Here is a 16701-nt window from a genome sequence, read left to right as displayed (position 1 = left end):
CGATCCCATAGGAACGGAGATAACCGAACTCGAGGTTCTACATTATTCCGGATTCAATCTAGCCTACCAAACCCTAGCCGCCCCACCTCCACTTATATGAGGGGAGAGCTGGCCGGCCGGCCCCCTTATTGGGCCTAACCTAGTTCGACTTGGACAGGCCCAAGTCAAACAGACTCTATTAAAACCCTAGATGGCCCACAAGCATGACCTCGGCTACATTATTATTTCCTAATAACAAGACTATGATAAAATACTGGTACAACCTTAGACTTAATCATCATATCAATGGCTGTCCTAGTGTACCAGGCCTGGATATCCTCATCATCCTCCCCTTCTTCAAGAAGCGTTGTCCCCAACGCGTGTGGGTCTGCTAGAAAAAGGGTGACGTCAGATAAGTAACATCGCCGGTCTTCATCCTCAAGCCTCGCCAGTCTTCCACACCTCATCCTCCCTCTCGACTAGCTTGTCTTGACCTTGGCGCCCCTTTGGTCTTCGACGCCATCAACCTGATTGAAGACACAAGCATCCTTCCAAATGCAACTGAAGCACGCCATACATATCACCCAAAACAAACAGAACAAACTCCTGTCCGCCATGGATCCAAATAAGCTGAACACACCCGAGTACGCACTCTCTTGGATCACCAATGTCTTCTTCCTTGAAAAACAAAATTTGCCCTCCACGATGAACAAGCAACAGCAGCAACAACAGCAGCAGAAAACAGCCAAAAACTGACTCACGGCAGAAAATTCCTGTCGCGGCAGAGAAACTGGCAGAAATCCTGCCGCGGCAGAGAAAACTGTCAAAATTTTGGTAAGGCCGGCAGTGCCGGGGTGTTGAGGCCGGCAGTGCCGGTGTGGCCGGCAGTGCCGGGGTGTCAAGGCCGGCAGTGCCGGTCTCCTGACGGATCTGACCTTCTTCCTCGCGATTTTTCCTGCCGCGGCAGAGAATTCTGGCGAACTCCTGTCGTGGCAGAGAATCTGCAGCACTACTCCTTCCTCTCCCTTGCTTCCGCCTCCTCCTCCGCATGAACGAAGGCTTCCTCGATCTTCACCAACAGTATGGCGGCGACGTACCCAATGGTATCCACTCCAAATCGAGAAAAACAATGGCGAACAACAAACAAACCGCACCGTGATCAACCTAGCGCTCTGATACCAAGATGATACGGGGACTTGGCCCGATCTTTCACGGTGCATCTCTTTGATCCATAGGACCTGATAATTCTCCCAACCACGTGAGCAATACACGCAGCCTGAAGATGGGGAACGCCAATCCGGCGAGCAACTCGACGAAGAACGCCGAACCTCAAGCGTAATAGACACGCCAAGAAGCTCGACTACCCTTGACAGATTCAAGGACCTCCGAGAACACACGATCACTCTTGACAACTCAAGAACTCTCATATCTTTATTAGATAATGGGACGAACGTCCGAGACGCCGTCACATACGCCGATCCCATAGGAACGGAGATAACCGAACTCGAGGTTCTACATTATTCTGGATTCAATCTAGCCTACCAAACCCTAGCCGCCCCACCTCCACTTATATGAGGGGGAGAGCTGGCCGGCCGGCCCCCTTATTGGGCCTAACCTAGTTCGACTTGGACAGGCCCAAGTCAAACAGACTCTATTAAAACCCTAGATGGCCCACAGCATGACCTGGCTACATTATTATTTCCTAATAACAAGACTATGATAAAATACTGGTACAACCTTAGACTTAATCATCATATCAATGGCTGTCCTAGTGTACCAGGCCTGGATATCCTCATCACTTCCTGACCAGGTATAGGTCAGGTGGCACGCCCTTGCACTTCGCATCGCCGCGTGTGACCAGAAGAGCATTGCGGGCCGTCGCTCGGAGGGGTCTCAGCCAGCCGCAGCTCTAGGCTCTTCCCGGCTCTACGGTGTTGACAAGGCCGCTGCCCGCCGGTGGGTTTTTGCAGTCAACAAACATACACTGCTTCATTCCTTTTTTTTGGTTCATTTTTATAGTGCTACACTAGTGCTTTTATACTTGCTACATTAGGGTACTTTAGTAGCTACTTTAGTACATCAATGGTGCTACTTCTGGGGGTTTTGAGCATTGTTTTTTGCTACCTTAACATAGACTGTGCTCTTATTTTCTCACATTTGATTTGTTTCCTTTATTCTTTGTAGTGATTGTTGTTGCTACACCCGCTGATATCCCCACCGCTGTCCATGCTGCTATACCTGCTGATATCCCCGCTGACATCCCCACCGCTGTCCATGCTGATGCTGATACCCCTGCTGATATCCCCGCTGCTATTCCCGCTGCTGTCATTGCTGATGCTGCTATCCCTGCTGATATCCCCGCTGCTATTCCCGCTGCTGTCATTGCTGATGCTGCTATTCCCGCTGCCGATATCCCTGCTGCTATTCCCGCTGCTGTCATTGGTGCTATCCCTGCTGATATCCCCGCTGCTATTCCCGCTGCCGATATACCTGCTGCTGCAGTAGATGTCATTGCTGAGCCTGTCACTCCTGTTGATCCAAAGTCCACAGGTTTTGTAGCAGTCAATTAAAACGCTTCTTTTCTTTTTCCATTTTTGTTTTTGTTCTTAACAACATTTTTTGTTCTTTTCTGTGTAGGTGCCACAGTCGCTGAGACATCTTCAGGCAAGAACATTTCAACTTCTGGTCCTGAAACACATGACAGGAAGAATAGGCATAAAAGGGCAGCAAAAGGGCCAGCTGGCAGCACTCCTCCAAAGATGAAGAATATTAAGGTCTCTCAAGATACACGTGTGATGCGTGTAGTTGACACGTCTATTGGGAACCCCAAGAGGAAGGTGTGATGCGCACAGCAGCAAGTTTCCCTCAGTAAGAAACCAAGGTTTAATCGAACCAGTAGGAGTCAAGAAGCACGTTGAAGGTTGATGGCGGAGGAGTGTAGTGCGGCGCAACACCAGGGATTCCGGCGCCAACGTGGAACCTGCACAACACAATCACAGAACTTTGCCCCAACGTAACAGCGAGGTTGTCAATCTCACCGGCTTGCTGTAAACAAAGGATTAAACGTATTGTGTGGAAGATGATGATTGTTTGCGAAAAACGAGTAAAGAACAATTGCGATAGATTGTATTTCGGATGTAAAGAATAGGACCGGGGTCCACAGTTCACTAGCGGTGTCTCTCCCATAAGATAGCAGATGTTGGGTGAACAAATTACAGTTGGGCAATTGACAAATAAAGAAGGCATAACAATGCACATACATGTATCATGATGAGTACTATGAGATTTAATCAGGGCATTACGACAAAGTACATAGACCGCTATCCAAGCATGCATCTATGCCTAAAAAGTCCACCTTCAGGTTATCATCCGAACCCCTCCAGATATTAAGTTGCAAACAACATACAATTGCATTAAGTATGGTGCGTAATGTAATCAACACAAATATCCTTAGAGAAAGCATCGATGTTTTATCCCTAGTGGCAACAGCACATCCACAACCTTAGAACTTTCACGTCACTTGTCCCAGATTTAATGGAGGCATGAACCCACTATCGAGCATAAATACTCCCTCTTGGAGTCACAAGTATCAACTTGGCCGGAGCCTCTACTAGCAACGGAGAGCATGCAAGAACATAAATAACATATATGATAGATTGATAATCAACTTGACATAGTATTCAATATTCATCGGATCCCAACAAACACAACATGATGGATTACAAATAGATGATCTTGATCATGATAGGCAGCTCACAAGATCTGACATGATAGCACAATGGGGAGAAGACGACCATCTAGCTACTGCTATGGACCCATAGTCCAGGGGTGAACTACTCACACATCGATCCGGGAGATGATTCCCCTCTCCGGCAGGGTGCCGGAGGCGATCTCCTGAATCCCCCGAGATGGGATTGGCGGCGGCGGCGTCTCTGGAAGGTTTTCCGTATTGTGGCTCTCGGTACTGGGGGTTTCGCGACGAAGACTATATGTAGGCGGAAGGGCAGGTCAAGGGGCGTCACGAGGGGCCCACACAACAGGGCCGCGCGACCAGGGCCCAGGCCGCACCGCCCTAGTGTGGCGCCACCTCGTGGCCCCACTTCGTTTCCTCTCCGGACTTCTGGAAGCTTCGTTGAAAAATAGGCCCCTGGGCGTTGATTTCGTCCAATTCCGAGAATATTTCCTTACTAGGATTTCTGAAACCAAAAACAGCAGAAAACAACAACTAACTCTTCGGCATCTCGTCAATAGGTTAGTGCCGGAAAATGCATAATAATGACATACAATGTGTATAAAACATGTGAGTATCATCATAAAAGTAGCATGGAACATAAGAAATTATAGATACGTTTGGGACGTATCAACGTGACATTTATGATAAGTTTATTTGTCATGGTCGTAAGCTTAAGAGGCAGCCAAAGGACCGTGCTCTGTGAGTTTTTCCATACCTTTTTGCTCTTTTTATTTATTTCTGATGTGTTTTCAATTTGTTTTCCCTAATTACTTTCTTTTTTCTGCATTTGCAGTCCTGAGTTTGTGAGGATTGGACGCTACTATTGCTCATACAAGAGTTTCCTGGATTCTCTTAAGCCATGCCATTACCTAAGCGAGTGAGGTTATGAATGTGTGGATTGAGAAGTTCAACCGTGAAGCAAAAATTATCGGTGACAATAATCCAAGGGCCAAGAAGAAGTTTGCCTTTACCCAGCTTATGGTGGTGAGCAAAACCATATCATGCTCCCTCTATATTTTTTACCTTCCTAAACATGTAACTAGTTTCTAGTATCACCATTTTTTACTTCATATGTAGGATAAGTTAATTGTTGATCCAGCAGCATTTGAGATAGAAGGTTGTTTGAAAGAGTTCAAGACTCAAAGTTCAAGCTATTAAAAGATGATCTTGTATGTTTTCATGTATATATTCATACATTTGTTATTTGCTGCATTTTCATCTTATGTTACCTTTTCGAATGACTTTTTTGTTTTTGTAGTTGTACTTCCCAATTGTGAAGAACAATCACTGGGCCGTGCCCTGCATAAACTTGTGTTTAAAGAAGTTCCACATCTTTGATTCAATGAGAAGTGCAAAGGATGGTAGCTTGCTGGAACAATTTGCTACCAATCTGGTTAGTTTCAGGTTATTACATGTTTAAATATCTTTCATATGTAGCAAACCTAATTTTCTTTTTTGTATCTTGTTTATGTAGTTCATAAACTTCAACAAGCTTCTCATTGAGTGCAATTTAACAAGATTCAATCTGGATGATTTCACCCTAGCTGACATTGAGCACCCACAGCAAACAACATTGTAAGTGTGTTTTTATACCTTTTAATGTTGCTACAATAGTGTTTTTCACTATGCTACATTACTGTATATCTGCTGCTACTTTAGTGCAAACTTCAGTATCCTTATACCAACACCTTTTTTGATGCAGGTTTGATTGTGGGTTCTTTGAACTTTTCATGGAGAACTTTGACTCAAAAGTGATGGCTCAGTTTGATAACAATGCTATCCCAGATCATAGGAGACTTGTAGCAGCTTCTCTCATTGAGAACAGGGACAATGGACAGGATGCCATCGAAAAGCTGATGGAAGATGAGTTGATGAAAAGGAAGAAATACCCTGCTTAGTTTTAGTTCGCACAATAGCCTATAATTTTGTGTCGTTTGTGGCACTGCTAGCTTCATAAACTATGTAATTGAAAGTGTTGGCCACAACATGTTTCGATGTTTGTCTCGCACCTTTTGTAACCGCTCAAGACGGTGCTTTCCATGTACTGAGATTAAATGTTATAAGCTACTGCATTGGGATCTGTTTTGTACTGAAGTGTTATATGAAAATTGTTTTTTGTGTTCAATTACTCTGCGCTATCATAATTGTTCTTTTGCTACTTGTTCCACAGTTTGATAATCTTCCTGGCAACATGCTGTCCATTTTCCTGGCAACATGCTGTCCATTTCAGTTAAAACTGGATGATCCATTGCATCTTCTCATTTAGCTACATTAATAACCTCCCCGTGCTACTTTTATTGCCCACTTATGCTACTATTGCCACAACCATCTGCTACACCTTTTATTTATTTTTGCTACATTAATTTTGAACGTTTGCTACTATTGCCACAACCATCTCCTACTCATCAGCATTACCATGAATTGTAACACAGTAATAAATATATCACAAATGTATCTGCTACTCATCAACTTAACAACTTTCATTATTACTTTTGTATCACAAATATATCTGCTACACAGTCAAATAGGACAGTCAAATATATCTTATATTTTTTACATGTAAACTTTTGTACAACTGAAATTGAACTTTTTTCATGTTGACATATAGCAAAAAATAGTAGTTACAAGTTGCCTGAATTCAAGTAACATATACTCAATTATGACATCTATACTGTCTTCTCCAATTCAGAGTCTTTTGAATCTTTAAATTGCTTTGCAAGTACCATATACTCGCATTCCTTCAAGTTGTGTCCTTCTTCATTGCAAAATGGGCATTTCTTTTTTCTATATTGTCTTTTTGGTTTTGGCTCTTTCATAACCTTTGGCTCCTCAGCTTTTTTCTTTCTCTTCTTATTAGCTTCATCCCTTAGCTCAACTAGGGGCTTCCTTCTTTGCTCCTTCTCTTTTGGATGACCTTTGGGCTTTACTCTGGTAGGGTTACGAAGATTGCTGTTTGAAGGTGTCTCGTGTGCTACTGGCTGATCTTGCTGCTGCTGGTTTAGGTTGCTACCATGTTGCTGCTGTTCATGATGAACATTTGATGATCTTGGATCTGTAGCATCCCCATGTTCTTCTCCCTGACCTTGCTTGCCCGACTACTTTAGCTCTATGCATTGCGAGCAACAACCTTCTTTGCCTCATCAACCATGTCTAACACTATTGCATATGTGTCATCAGCAATACAGGAATCTGCTGCCAAACTATTCAGTTTTTCGCAAAGGGAGTTGTACTTCAAAGTGTTGTTCACTCGGAACACCAAACTTGCCACCGATTGATCCTGGATCGTGCACAAGTGTTGTTGCTCGCCATTGACCAGCGATGGAGCATGTACTTTTCTGGAATGCTTCGTACATTCATGTGAACTATCACCCTTATGATATGAGGGCATATCAGTCCACACATCTCAAATTGGTTGCAGCCACATGTGTATGTTTCTTCCTCTAACCCAACTTGTACTCTGTATGTTCTGAGGTCAAGTCCGGGGTTTGGGACAAGATCAAAACACAACTCTTCTAGCTCTGTTCGAAGCGGATAAAATCCAGTTGACATTTGCAGCATCTTCTGGAACCTGTCAAACACTTCTCTTGTGTAGAACAACACTGCTTGCTTTTCAATGCTCCAGCTGCATTAATTTGTTTGTAGCAAATACAATTAGGAAATGTTAAACAATTTTCTATAGTATTTAAACTGCAGTGAATTACTGGACACTAAGAACTTGCTACATTTTTCTAAGATGCTGCAATTGGTCTCAATAGATATAAATTGCTACAAGTAGTGCTATCTTCACTAACATGCTACAATACAAATTTTTGAAAACTTGCTGCAATGGTCTCACCTTCCCCAAAGTGGAGCGGTTGTAGTTTCCATTATGAAACCTGAGTTGTCTTCTCTATCAAGCATGAGGTTCTGGCATAATTCGTACTGTTGCACAAAATTGAATACTGATTCACCTGGTCGCACTAAGGTCTTGAAGTAAGAGTTCAGTCCTTCAGAGCGTCCTGTGGTACTTGTGAATGGAAAGAAGTTGTGCCTAAAATACACTGGTGCCCATGTCTTTCTGCTCCCCCACATGTTTTCCAAGTGTGTGTTGTCAGTCATTTCATAGACTTGCAGCATATGCTGCCAACATAACTCAAATTCTTCAGGAGTATCTGTTCCATATATGCATGAGTAGAATGCATCTGCAAATGGATTTCCTTCTCTCAAGTTTGGCCCAAGCTTTTTCCTAGCAAGACTCAAAACATGATAAAAGCAGCATCTATGTATAGCGTTAGGGAACACCTTGCTAATCGCTATTGCCATTGCTTTATCTTGGTCAGTCATTATGTGATTCGGTGCCATGTTATCCATTGCCATCATCCAACGCTCAAAAACCCATCTGAATGTTTCAACTGATTCATCTGGTAGCAGAGCACAACCCAACACAATTGTTTGTGTGTGGTTATTGATTCCCACTATAGGAGCAAACAGCATATTATAGCGGTTTGTGCAGAACGTTGTGTCAAAGAACACACAGTCCTTATACTTATGGTACATCGATCTAGTCCTTCCGTCGACCCAGAACAGTGCTCTTACTGCATTATTTTCATCAAGTTGTGTGGCATAGAAGAAATTTGGGTTTTCAGCTTTTCTCCTCTCAAAGTACTCAACTGTCAGGCTGACATCTCGCAGCGTCACAGCTTCTCGCAGCATTGTGCGGATGTTTGATACATCCCTCTTGACATATGGCAGCCCTCTCACATCACCACCACGGACATCTGCTAGGGCTCCCATTATTTTTGATGTAGATATGTTCTGGTTGTGAAGTGTTTGCAGACAATCGGAAATCTTCCTCTGGGACCTTTCGGTGTGATCGGTAGAACCGTCTTCTCCCGACCATTGACACCATTGGGTGTGTGTGCTCTGCATTGAAAACTGTGACTGTCCAAACTCCTGCACGCATGCCAACTACCATGTGCGCTTTGCAGTCATGTCGCAGCACTATGTTCCGCTGCCTTGTGTCCTTTACATCCATCAGCTCCTTGGCTTGTTTCCCTTTTAATTTATGCGCACTGAAGCTGCTCATATCCGTTGCTACAAAACCTTCTGACTTGCTTCTAGTAGTTTTAGCTGTTCCGTCAAAAGGTTTGCCAGCATGAACACATTCGAAAACTCTGCTCAGAATTGTACCTTTTGGAGCATGTCGTGCTGTGCTGTACTTTGTATTACCAATGTGTGTACCAAAACCTAGTTTGTATGCATAATTATTGTACACCTCTTTTGCTTCTTCTATATCATCAAAAGTCAGGCCAACATATGGTACCATAGGCTGGGACAATATCTCTTCATCATAATCCTGAGCTACACTTGCAGCGAGAACCAGCTTGCCCACCGTGAGGTCCTGGTACAAATTTTCCAAGCAGCATCTGCTTTCGGTGCAGAACTTGTTTCTGGTGCAGCATTGTTCAGATCAAAACCCCTCAAGATGCTGTCAGCAACAAAACCCTGCATGTATGCATAATCCTGAGCTTCACTTGTTCAAGTAATTTGTCTAAAATGTAGTGTCAACTGAATCTCAGTATTATGCTAACAATAGTTTTGCTACACCATGTAGCATCAAATTGTTAATGTATACTAGAATGTAGCATAAGTATTTTACCATGCGCACTGAAATTATGTTTGTGCATTGCTACATTTTTATTTTGCAATTCTAATTCATTGTGTAGCAATTGTAGCAACATTTCAAAGTAGCACCATATTTTCATTAGTTGTTAGCATTTGCTGCACAATCTATCAACAATCCAGGAGCAGCACCATTACAAATCACTAGCATTATCAAATGTAGCACTTTTTTTTTAGCAAAACTATATGTAGCAAGTTTAACACCGCATAGTCCATCAAATCAATCAATTAGCTAGCCGCCAGTTGACATATGTAGCAGAACCATATGTAGCATATGTAGCAGAACCATAGTGATTTGCAAATCAAATTACCGATGGAGCATCTAAGTGCCGTAGCAAATCAAATCAGAGTAGCAAAAAAATTGGAATAATCGCGGAAATACACTCACCGATGGAGCAGCTTCTTCAATCTCCGGGTCATGAGTGAAATACACAGGAGGGTTGTTGTAGGTACTTCGATTTGGTTGCGCCGACGGAACTCCGGCGCCACCGCTCGAGGATCCCGTCGGAAAACGACGCCCGAGATCTGGATTTGACGACGAGCTCGGTCCTACTTGTGCAACACGACTAGGTTCTCCGTTTGGGTAGAGGACAGATCTCAGCAGGTGCGCCATCGATGCGCGCTGCTCTGCTTTGATTGTCGCCGGCTAGTCGTGCGCCGTCTCCGCCGGCGGCGTCGCGGGAGCTGCAACCTCTCCTCAGCCCGAAGGACGTGCGGATTCCTGTGTTTGCTACAAACGGATAAGTTTTTGCTACAAGTGTTTGCATGGTAGCAAAAGCGGGAGAAGGTACCGTTTCGTAAATCCAACGGCTGTTAAATACTGCATCGTACGGCTGCCGATCCGGGGATCTGAAGGGGGACGCTCAGCGCGCGCCTTACGGATTGGGGCAAGGCGAGGTGGAGGATGAGATGAGATGTAGAAATAAATCCACACGTGATGCACGGAGTAGAATACCACAGGCCAGAGGCCGGCCGCAATACCACTGCTGCCGGTGCCGGCCATCTACACCTACCAACCTACTACCAGAAGCACACACGCCATTAATAACACGACTCGTACCGCTTTCCTTCTTCCTTCGTCTTCTCTCCCGACACCACGCAGCCTCGCGCTTCTCGCCTCGCCCGCCCCCTTTCTACTCCCCGCACGGCAGCACCCACACAAATTTCGCCCCCAGGAACCAGCCAGCCAGCAGCTAGGAGGACGAGGAGGAGCAAGCCATGGCGCTGTTGGACGGAGGGGAGCTGGACCACCTCGCCGGGGAGAGGGCCACGGCGCACTTCGACGTCGACGCCATGAAGGTCGCCTGGGCCGGCTCGCGCCACGCCGTCGAGGTCAACGACCGCATGGCCCGACTCGTCGCATCCGACCCTGTAAGACCATCCATCCATCCATCCTTCCCTCCCCAATTCCATCCGATTCGAGTCCCCACCCACCCACCATGGGCGCCATGGATCTGTTCACTTCTCCCCTAAAATTACATTACTGCTCCCCTGCCCACCACTTCACCGGCCCGGAGGACGACACTACCCAGTGTTCATTCACGATTCATCCCCTTTATTTGACCGGATAGGGGTAATTCGCCTCGATTCCACTAGTTTATCCTGGCGGATCCCACAAAAAATTCTCTATAGCGACCTAGTTTAGCCTGGCGGATCCCACAAAATTATCTGCCAATTTCAGTCAGACATAATCACACTGAACCTTACCAGCTTTGGATGCTTCACCCCCTGCCGCCCTCCCATTAGCATATGCTTAAGGATTCCACTGACGCTACGTTTCCAGTATCTCCCTATTATCTGACCAGCTCGCATTAGGAATATGCTTAAGGACGATTCCACTGATGAATGAACTACTGTTTTTTCCACCTTCTAGTTGTAATGTTTCAGTGACCTGCAAAGTTCCAAATCCACATGTTATATTGTTTGACAGATAGTACAAAAAAGAAAACAAAAAAACTCCAATAAGTGTGATGGTACAGGTGTCATGGGGTTCAATCAAAACTTTCCCCTGCCGCAAACACCATACGGGTAGCTATCACGAATGCTGACTACACCACTACGACTAGGATATATGTATGCTATGATCATCATGAATGTTGATTACACCACTAGGACTCGGGTATATGCACACTATGGTTTTCCAGCTTCAAACTGGGTAGTCCATTCACCGTAAACAACTCCGTGGGACCGTTTCCTTCTAACACCCAGCCAAACTACTGCCTAGCATTATTATTATGTTCTGTATTCTACCCAAGAGGTAAAGATGTTCCATTCACGTGATCTATGATGGTGGCAACTGCTAAATTCGCCACGTAGAAACAAAGGGCTCACTTAAATTCCATTCATTTCCGATCTAGGTGTTCCGCAAGGACACAAGGACGATGCTCTCCAGGAAGGAGCTGTTCAAGGACACGCTGAAGAAGGCGGCACACGCATGGAAGCGCATCGTGGAGTTACGCCTTACAGGTCCTGCGCCTGCCCAACAACACCCAACCCCAAGCTTTCTCCACCATTTTTTTTTTCTATGTATATATACTCTTCACTGATGCACGTCCATGTTCCTTTATTTTGGATTAACAGAAGAGGAAGCAAATTTGCTGAGGCTGTACGTTGACCAGCCTGGTTACGTTGATCTCCACTGGGTATGTTAAATCGATTCTCTATATATCCTTGTTTCTCAATACATACAAACTCTCAAGCATTTGGCTGTTTTTCGCTTGAGTTATGAGCCAGGGACGCCCTTGAACTAGTCCTCCTGCACTGTGTGTGACAAATTGCTTGTCATATAGATGTAGAATTAATTGTCACTTTGAGCCTTCCTTTTAACGACACTTTATTTCAGACATAACTTTGTGGAAGCTTCATCACAATATTTTACCTTGATAAGTTCAACTTCACTGCACTTAAATTATCTGCGATTTTATATGAATTATTCCTTTTGCAGGGCATGTTTGTTCCTGCTATAAAAGGGCAAGGAACTGAAGAGCAACAGCAGAAGTGGTTACCAATGGCGTACAAGTTCCAAATTATTGGATGCTATGCTCAGACTGAACTTGGCCATGGTTCAAATGTCCAGGGTCTTGAGACAACTGCCACATTTGATCCAAATACCGATGAGTTTATTATGCACAGCCCCACTCTGACCTCTAGCAAGGTAATATTTTTTTTAGCCTACTTTGTCTATCTACTACCTCTGTTCCATATTAGTTGTCGCATATTTGGATGTATCATACATCCAAATACGCGACGACTAATATAATATGGAACGGAAGATTATTTATTTATTTCAAGATTTTGCTTTCTTAGTTATATTTCCCTAGCATTTTGATTTTTTCTCAAGAGCTTTTGTTTTTGCATGATTCATCATTCTCCCGCCCCCTCTTATGTGCAGTGGTGGCCTGGTGGCCTGGGAAAAGCTTCCACTCATGCAGTTGTGTATGCTCGTCTGATAACGGAAGGAAAAGACTATGGCATACATGGTAGAGCCTTTTGCATTTTATGGAGACGTTTAATTGCGCTCTTCCTTTGTGAACTGTAACTCATTTTCATCCATATTTCAGGTTTCATTGTGCAGTTGCGTAGCTTAGATGACCACTCTCCGCTTCCGGGCATTACTCTTGGTGATATTGGTGGGAAATTTGGCAGTGGTGCATATAACAGCATGGATAATGGTGTTCTGCGCTTTGACCATGTGCGCATCCCAAGGGATCAAATGTTGATGAGGTTTGTTCATGAACATGCTATGTTCTGGCACTTTATGTGTTTACCAAATATAATTTGATATAACCCTTGTAGAAAATGCCATGGTTATTTCTTTCAGGCTTTCTCAAGTTACAAGGGATGGAAAATATGTACACTCAGATGTACCAAAGCAGCTGCTTTATGGTACAATGGTTTATGTTCGCCAAACAATTGTTGCAGATGCTTCTAAGGCTTTGTCCCGTGCTGTTTGCATTGCTGTAAGGTATAGTGCTATCCGAAAGCAGTTCGGTTCCCAAGCTGGTGGCCCTGAGACTCAGGTACTACAGTTAGCCTTTTCCAGTTGACATTTGCTTGTTTTCTTCAGTGACATGACATGCTTACTCTTGTGTTTTAGATTTGTTCTTGAAATATTTTATTACTCTAGCCAATACTCCCAACTAGAAGCAAAATCAGTAATGCAAAGAAATATAATTAATGACTGCATAACTTCTTACTACCAACAATTGACTGATGTATTTAAACTGTTTCCAGGTCCTCAATTACAAGACTCAACAAAGTAGGCTCTTTCCTTTGCTCGCTTCAGCTTATGCATATAGATTTGTGGGTGAATGGCTCAAGTGGCTATACACGGATGTCACACAGAAGCTGCAAGCTAAGGATTTCTCAACACTGCCTGAGGCTCATGCGTGTACTGCTGGGCTGAAGTCTGTGACAACATCGGCAACAGCTGTACGTATAATCTACTAATTCAGTGATACCTTCAACAATTATACTTGTTTACTGTTTCATACTGATTCTGCAAATGGAACCTTCTGCTTCATCAGTTCATCTTTATCATGTATTATTTATAGCATGTCAAACTGAGCTTGAAATTTTCCCATTCTTGTATTTCGACACTAAATCTTGACAATTTAGTTGTGGTGCTATGCAAAGTTTCAAACTGTCCAGTAATAACTTAGTATTAGGATATGCATGTGTAGCCACTTCTATATAATGGATGCATTTCACATGTATTATCATTATCATTATTATCATTATTATCATTATTATTATTATTATTATTATTATTATGTAATAACGCTAGTCTCTCATGCAGGATGCAATTGAAGAATGCCGAAAATTGTGTGGTGGGCATGGTTACCTGAACAGCAGTGGGCTTCCTGAACTGTTCGCGGTCTATGTTCCTGCTTGCACTTATGAAGGAGACAATGTTGTTTTGCTTTTGCAGGTGCTGTTCCTTGGTTCTGATCTGATATCTTTTAGCCTGTTTTTACCTTGGTTCACTTTTGGCAAACAGTATAATCAACACCTTCGGTGTTCACTGCAGGTTGCAAGGTTCTTAATGAAGACTGTTTCTCAGTTGGCCTCTGGGAAGCAACCTGTTGGTACAACAGCATACATGGGCAACATACAGTACTTGATGCAATGCAAGAGTGCTGTAAATACAGGTATTCAGTTAAATCTCCAGGCAGATTCTTTATATTATAACTTCTGCAGCTTTACGTGCCATTTTGTCTAGAGCCTCTTGGGGAATCTATAGACCTTGTGACGATCATGATACTAATTCATGTATTTATTATTCTCCACAGCTGAAGACTGGCTTAATCCTGCTGCCATAAAGGAGGTGTTTGAAGCTAGAGCGCTGAGGATGGCAGTAAATTGTGCCCAGAACATAAGCAAGGCCCCAAGCCAAGAAGAAGGTTGGTATTACACATGCTGAATTAGAACCATTAAAACAACTAGGCCCTATTTAACAACCCTTGGACAATTACTACTGCCTTGCAGGTTTTTCTGAGCTCTCCCCTGATTTACTTGAGTCTGCTGTGGCCCACGTCCAGTTGATTATTGTGACCAAGTGAGTAGTTCGGCTTTAAAATTGCATTGGAAACAAGTGGTTCCTGGCGCTTTTGTATTTCCATAGTCCAGAACAAGTATTCATTCAATTTTCTCCTCCCTATATGATGTAGGTTCATCGAGAAGCTGCAGCAGGACATCATTGGCCATGGAGTGAAGGATCAGCTCCAGAACCTCTGCAACATCTACGCGCTCCATCTTCTCCACAAGCACTTGGGCGACTTCCTGTCGACGGGGTGCATCACGCCCAAGCAGGGAGCGCTGGCAAACGAGCAGCTCGGAAAGCTCTACGCCCAGGTAGGCCAACCATCTCTGCTGCAACCGTGCCGTAACACTAGGGGACGAAAAATGGAGCTATAGCTGACTGGATGTCTTACATTGCTACGTTTGGGTGGTGCAGGTGCGGCCTAACGCGGTGGCGCTGGTTGACGCGTTTGACTACACAGACCACTACCTGGCTTCCGTCCTGGGGCGGTACGACGGGAACGTGTACCCCGCGCTTTACGAGGAGGCGTGGAAGGACCCTTTGAACGAGACGGTGGTGCCGGACGGTTACCAGGAGCACCTCCGGCCGCTGCTCAAGCAGCAGCTCAAGCTGTCGAGGCTATGAATGATCCTGAATCTGTCCACGGACGTTATGTTCGGAGTCTATAGCAATAATAATCAAGTAGAGGTGATTGATTGTTCACTTGTGAAAAATAGCAAGAGGGACAGCGATGTTAGAATAAAATATTGTACCAGTAAACTAGCACTTGAGAGACAGCTGTAGCCTGTAGTAGCAAAGTTGTTACTGTGGATGTGGTGATTTGATTATTATTAATACATTAGCCAGTAATAAGATGATATTCTCTCTGTTCCATATAAGTTGTCGCTGGTTTCGTTAGGGATTATAAGGTCAGCACGAATCTCCAGATCATCAATTTGATTAACATAATACCATTTAAAAAAAATAATCATATATATTTTATAATACATTGTCGAGTATTAGGTTGGTTGAGTTTACAACTTAGATATACGTGCTGGCCTTATAATCCCTAACAGTACTGTACTACTACTATTTGCCAAGCACAAGTGCAACGGCACTAGCTAGCCGGCTAGAGCAGGAATGCAGCAGCAGGTTGGAGTACATCAGGCGCTTAAAGTCTTAAGTCATTGAGAATTGCAGCATCTGCACAGACGACTACGGTGTTAAGATGGGATCTCGGGTGAGATCTTACTTTTATTGTATTTTATCTTTTCTAGTTGAAAATTTACACTAAAAAAGTAAAATATACTACAACTGGGATTCCACTTGACACCCTACAGACGACCACGCGCACGCCACGGCTGTCATCCCCTTGGCAAACCGTCCACATATGCAAAGAAGCCTCCCCGGCACCACCACCGGTGTTATAAAAGTGACAAGCAAATAACGAAGAACGATAAAGGTAAACGCAGCGGAAACACAAGATTTAATGTGGAAAACCTCTTCCAACACAGAAGGGGAAAAAACCACGGGCGCTAGCCTGCAAAACTTCATTATATCAGGGAGTGTTTACAAACGCCATGGGTTATCTTATAATCTGATAAACTCTAGCCGGCGGCTTACAAGATGTATATATAGACGGTGCCAACGACTCGCTCCGCTCGTCAGAAGTTAGCCTCCTTTTAGTATATGAATTTGAATCACAGTATAACAACCGGCTTCCCCCAAAACCAAAGGAAGTCCACGTCGTAGAGCCGCATGCCTAGAAAGCTGCCTTGGGCCTTGGCCCTTGGCCCTTGGGTTGGTC

At 44.1% G+C, this 16701-nt stretch overlaps 1 protein-coding gene across 1 annotated transcript; it reads left to right on the top strand.

Moving 5' to 3' along the window:
• Positions 1 to 10436: 10436 nt before the first annotated feature.
• LOC124684967 (peroxisomal acyl-coenzyme A oxidase 1-like) lies at positions 10437 to 15788 on the top strand. Its single transcript, XM_047219230.1, has 14 exons — positions 10437 to 10744; positions 11731 to 11839; positions 11954 to 12015; positions 12318 to 12527; positions 12765 to 12852; positions 12934 to 13096; positions 13194 to 13392; positions 13607 to 13804; positions 14172 to 14303; positions 14403 to 14523; positions 14665 to 14775; positions 14861 to 14930; positions 15043 to 15226; positions 15330 to 15788. Exons 1-14 carry the CDS (start codon positions 10592 to 10594, stop codon positions 15537 to 15539), a joined length of 2010 nt encoding a protein of 669 aa, XP_047075186.1. The 5' UTR covers positions 10437 to 10591; the 3' UTR covers positions 15540 to 15788.
• The last annotated feature ends 913 nt before the right edge of the window (positions 15789 to 16701 follow it).

Source organism: Lolium rigidum, chromosome 1, assembly GCF_022539505.1.
Source record: "Lolium rigidum isolate FL_2022 chromosome 1, APGP_CSIRO_Lrig_0.1, whole genome shotgun sequence".
In the NCBI taxonomy this organism is placed as follows: Eukaryota; Viridiplantae; Streptophyta; class Magnoliopsida; order Poales; family Poaceae; genus Lolium; species Lolium rigidum.
The sequence above is the reverse complement of the archived record's forward strand: the minus strand, read 5'-3'. Positions and strand labels throughout refer to the sequence as shown.

Coding starts and splice junctions, on each gene's coding strand:
- LOC124684967 (XM_047219230.1), top strand. CDS start 10,592: ATGGCGCTGTTGGACGGAGGGGAGCTGGACCACCTCGCCGGGGAGAGG. Junction 11,840..11,953: donor CGTGGAGTTACGCCTTACAG/GTCCTGCGCCTG, acceptor TTGGATTAACAG/AAGAGGAAGCAAATTTGCTG. Junction 14,524..14,664: donor CAAGAGTGCTGTAAATACAG/GTATTCAGTTAA, acceptor TATTCTCCACAG/CTGAAGACTGGCTTAATCCT.